Source organism: Cucurbita moschata, unplaced genomic scaffold, assembly GCF_002738365.1.
Source record: "Cucurbita moschata cultivar Rifu unplaced genomic scaffold, Cmos_1.0 Cmo_Scf00006, whole genome shotgun sequence".
NCBI lineage: Eukaryota > Viridiplantae > Streptophyta > Magnoliopsida > Cucurbitales > Cucurbitaceae > Cucurbita > Cucurbita moschata.
Genome location: NW_019268522.1, coordinates 4,714,460 through 4,718,096, shown reverse-complemented (window position 1 = coordinate 4,718,096; position 3,637 = coordinate 4,714,460). Strand labels below are relative to the sequence as shown.

Below are 3,637 nucleotides of genomic sequence, written 5' to 3'. Positions count from 1 at the left end.
ACAGGGTCGGTGGGGCTTATGTTAGCAAGCCCCGATCTTGAACACCTAACCCTGTCTGTCCTGACTATGGATGTCAAATTCAAATAGTAACGTTTAGATCCGCTCAAGGACCTAATGGTTTAGGTAAATATCTAATGCAATCTTCGACAAGAGAAGTCAATTTTTGGGAGAGAGATATATGCTTTTGGGATCTGCGTGCTCCTTGGTTAGAACCTCTAGAGGTCCTAATCGTTTGAACTTGAGTAGGCTGAAAAAAGATATACAACCTTGACAAGAATGACGTTCCACAGAATATATGATCCATGCTCCTTCCGTGGAAAAGGATTTAATTTAATTTTTAATTTTTGTTTGAAAGGGGATTGATCTGTCAATGTTAAACTTACTTAATATCACCATTAACGTCCGTAATTTAATCAAACAGTTGAAAAGATTTGATGGGTAAAGTTTGCCCAACAATTAATCTCATCAAAGAGAAGATGTGTTTGAGTTCATACATTTTATATCTTACAATGTGTTAATGTGATTCACTGTATCACAGAGGGAAAAGGAAGGAAAACGCCTTCAATAACCAATACCAAGCACCTTCCTTTCTTTCTCCTCCAGACAACTCCTACGCTAACTCGAGGTCGACGCTTAAAACAGTGAGACGCTTTTCTTGTGTCTAGAATGACGTCGCAGCTCGACTGAAGCTCGTGGACTGGCGCTGATGCTTTCGACGATATCCGACCGAGCATCCGATGCACGTGGGAGAAGCTTGCACCCAATTCTCTGGCCAATCGTGCGAGGAGCGCTGTTGGAGTGATGTGATTTCGTAACCTTTTTCATCTCTTCCTTGATTCTACTGAACTCTTGCTCCAGTTCTCCAACTCTACACCTCATGTTTTCCAGATCCACCTTCAAAACCTGATTCTCCCGCACGATTGTCACCCATCCGTCCCTCTGTACAATCTGCCCCGTCGTATCGACCGGGGCTGCTGCTGCAACGGGACCTGCCAAAGCGCTCTCAGTGTCCAGGACATGAAGACAGCCAGCTAAAGCTGTTCTCAACTGCATCTGCTCAAAGAACAGCACTTGAAGAACAACTCTAAGTGGCAACCTTTCGTTTTGGGATGCATGAGCACAAGCATCAATCGATAGTTTCTGGTAATCGATTACATTGCAAAGTTCTTCCCGTTCGCTCGCCGAGAGATGAGGGTGAGCCTGCACAATCGCAATATGCTTGTAATTCAAACATCGGTACAAAGTAAAATTATCACAAACTCAGAAGCCAACACTCCAACAAACTCAACCTTAAAATATATGTCGAGTGCTCGATATAGCCCATCATGTAAAGATCTTGACGAATCCGGGATCGCCTCAGCAAGGGATCTAATTTTTCGAGGTTTCACATTCACATCGGACGCAACTTCAGCCAGATAGCTATCTATCAATCTTGCTACCCTTTTCAATGGTCCAGATCCTGGTGATGCTTCGAGATCAAGCGACGCTGGAGAGAACGCTGTCACCGTAGACTGCAAAGACATAAAATGACGGATGATTCTCTCAACGCAGTCGGTATCATACAACGTATCAGAATCTGAATACGAGGGAATCAGAAGACCATCCAGAGTTGCTAGCTCAAGCTGCATTCCTATTCTTTTCTCCAAAGAGTCCAAGCACGGTTTATCGACACCCAATATCAAGGCAACTCGAAGAAGCCCGAGCAAGAAGCGACAAAACGACTTCCCCTTCTTTAAGGGAAGAAGTTTCTCAATAGTTTCTAAGAGAACTCTTTGATCAACAGAAGCAGAACTCAAACTAAAACTTAGAACTTTCATTGGTTTCCCAGCTTGTCTACCATGCCAGCGGCTCAGACCTGGCAAGTACTTTCTAGCATAGTAAATTATAGCCCCTACCAAGCTTTCAGGTCTTAACCCTCTTGCTTGCATTGCCTTGATAAGTTTCTCAAAAAGATTCACACTAAGATAAGAAACATCTTCAAACCACCAATCTGATTCCGAGCTTCGAATTCGAGCTCCCGTGTTAATTCCGTTCCATAAAATGCTTCCACCAGGGCTCTGTAAACTACCATACATCTTCATAGGCCATCCAAACAAGCTGGGATCTGTACAAGCCATTACAGAAAGAGCATCCAAACATTTTTTTAACATCTGGAGCTTTTCAACCCTGTTTAGAACGGATTCTGCATTCTGAAGAGCTACGATACAGTCTTTCCATTGGCGAAGCACGCTGTCGTGGAGGTAACTTTCGGTTTTGGAGAGCAAGTTATCGTCCCCATAAATATCTGTCATTTCAAGATAGTCTGCAGCACAATACAAAGTTATAATGTTCTTCGGCGTCAACTCTACCCGGCCATTGTAACAAAACTTTGCCACGATATAGAATGTATCAGGGCCACCAGGGAAATCTTCTAAGACTGCTTTAAATGTCTTCCTGGGGGTGTACTGATATTGTTCGTATATTTGTACCATCTTCCCACTTTTTGATATCAAAGGAAACTGCATCAGAAAGCATTTGAATCTTCTTATTCAAATGCAATAGCTTCTTGTTTTGAAACAAACACAACCAAAATTGAAGTACGTTCATTTGATAAGAATTTTATAGTACAGTTTTTGTTAGGAATCACAAACCTCCACAATGGTATGATATTGTCCACTTTGAGTATAAACTCTCGTGGTTTTGCTTTTGGTTTTCCCCAAAAGGCCTCGTACCAATGGAGATGTAAGGATTCCTTACTTATAAACACATGATCATCTCCTTAATTAGCCAATGTGGGACTCCCTCCCAACAATCCTCAACCGTTTTAAAAAACAGAGAAGAAAAAACGAAAACATCACGAACAGGACACTATATAAATCATGGTGGATCAGAAAATGGGCAGTCTCAATGCTAAAGCAAGTAAACAATTTGATATCAAGCAAAGGAACCCATGCTAATGATTTACCTTATGAAGATGAAAGTGTACGCCATCAACAGAAACAGTGATATCACTTGGCAATCCCGCACTACAGAACCTGCAAAAACCCCTTTTCCACCTCAGTTTCATGGAACAAATTTTCCTCTGATTCGGATTCATTGACATCAATATCTTAATGGGTGTTTCACAAAATCAACTATACAGAATGATGAAGCAGACAAAACCCAGTATGAGAAATTGGAAAAGATGTAACCTACCAATTGTTTCCTTCCCTGTAGAAATTCGGAGCCATGGAGGACCCCAGTAGAAGAACAACAACTCCTATCTCTCTAAGAACCAGAATTCATCAGACCCACAAAACTCGCAACAAGCAAAGCCATGTTAGTAAGGAAGCAAAAGCAAAAGCAAAAGGAAAAGCATAAACTCAGAGGGAAACAATATTCAAATTCCCAAAAGCCAACGGGCAAAAGAGAAAGAACCCCCACAGAATTGGCAATCCCAATACGCTTTTGAGCAAAAAGCCTCAAACCCATGTCCAGAAGAACAAAACATGACATCCCAATTACAGATAAAAGCTAACCCAAATGGCGAAAAGGGACAAAACCCCATAAGCTGATCTCGCAATCGCAAAAAGAATGCATGGGAACAGCAGAGGAAGAATATCAGAGGGTTAAGGGGGAAGGGGAGACAGAAATAATAGTGGGCGGTGAGAGGGGGGGG

General features: G+C 42.1%; 1 protein-coding gene across 2 annotated transcripts; it reads right to left on the bottom strand.

Moving 5' to 3' along the window:
* Nucleotides 1–421: 421 nt before the first annotated feature.
* Nucleotides 422–3,631, bottom strand: LOC111444236 (BTB/POZ domain-containing protein At3g44820). 2 transcript variants are annotated; one of them, XM_023082255.1, is made up of 4 exons: nucleotides 3,175–3,631; nucleotides 2,945–3,014; nucleotides 1,290–2,498; nucleotides 422–1,200 (listed from the first exon to the last, which is right to left on the bottom strand). In XM_023082255.1, exons 1-4 carry the CDS (start codon nucleotides 3,207–3,209, stop codon nucleotides 634–636), a joined length of 1,881 nt encoding a protein of 626 aa, XP_022938023.1. In that variant the 5' UTR covers nucleotides 3,210–3,631; the 3' UTR covers nucleotides 422–633. The 2 variants fall into 2 exon arrangements, with proteins under 2 accessions (XP_022938023.1, XP_022938024.1); XM_023082256.1 differs by having other exon boundaries at nucleotides 1,290–2,478.
* Between the last annotated feature and the right edge of the window lie 6 nt (nucleotides 3,632–3,637).

Coding starts and splice junctions, on each gene's coding strand:
- LOC111444236 (XM_023082255.1), bottom strand. CDS start 3,209: ATGGCTCCGAATTTCTACAGGGAAGGAAACAATTG. Junction 3,015..3,174: donor TACAGGGAAGGAAACAATTG/GTAGGTTACATC, acceptor GGGTTTTTGCAG/GTTCTGTAGTGCGGGATTGC. Junction 1,201..1,289: donor CACTCGACATATATTTTAAG/GTTGAGTTTGTT, acceptor GCGATTGTGCAG/GCTCACCCTCATCTCTCGGC.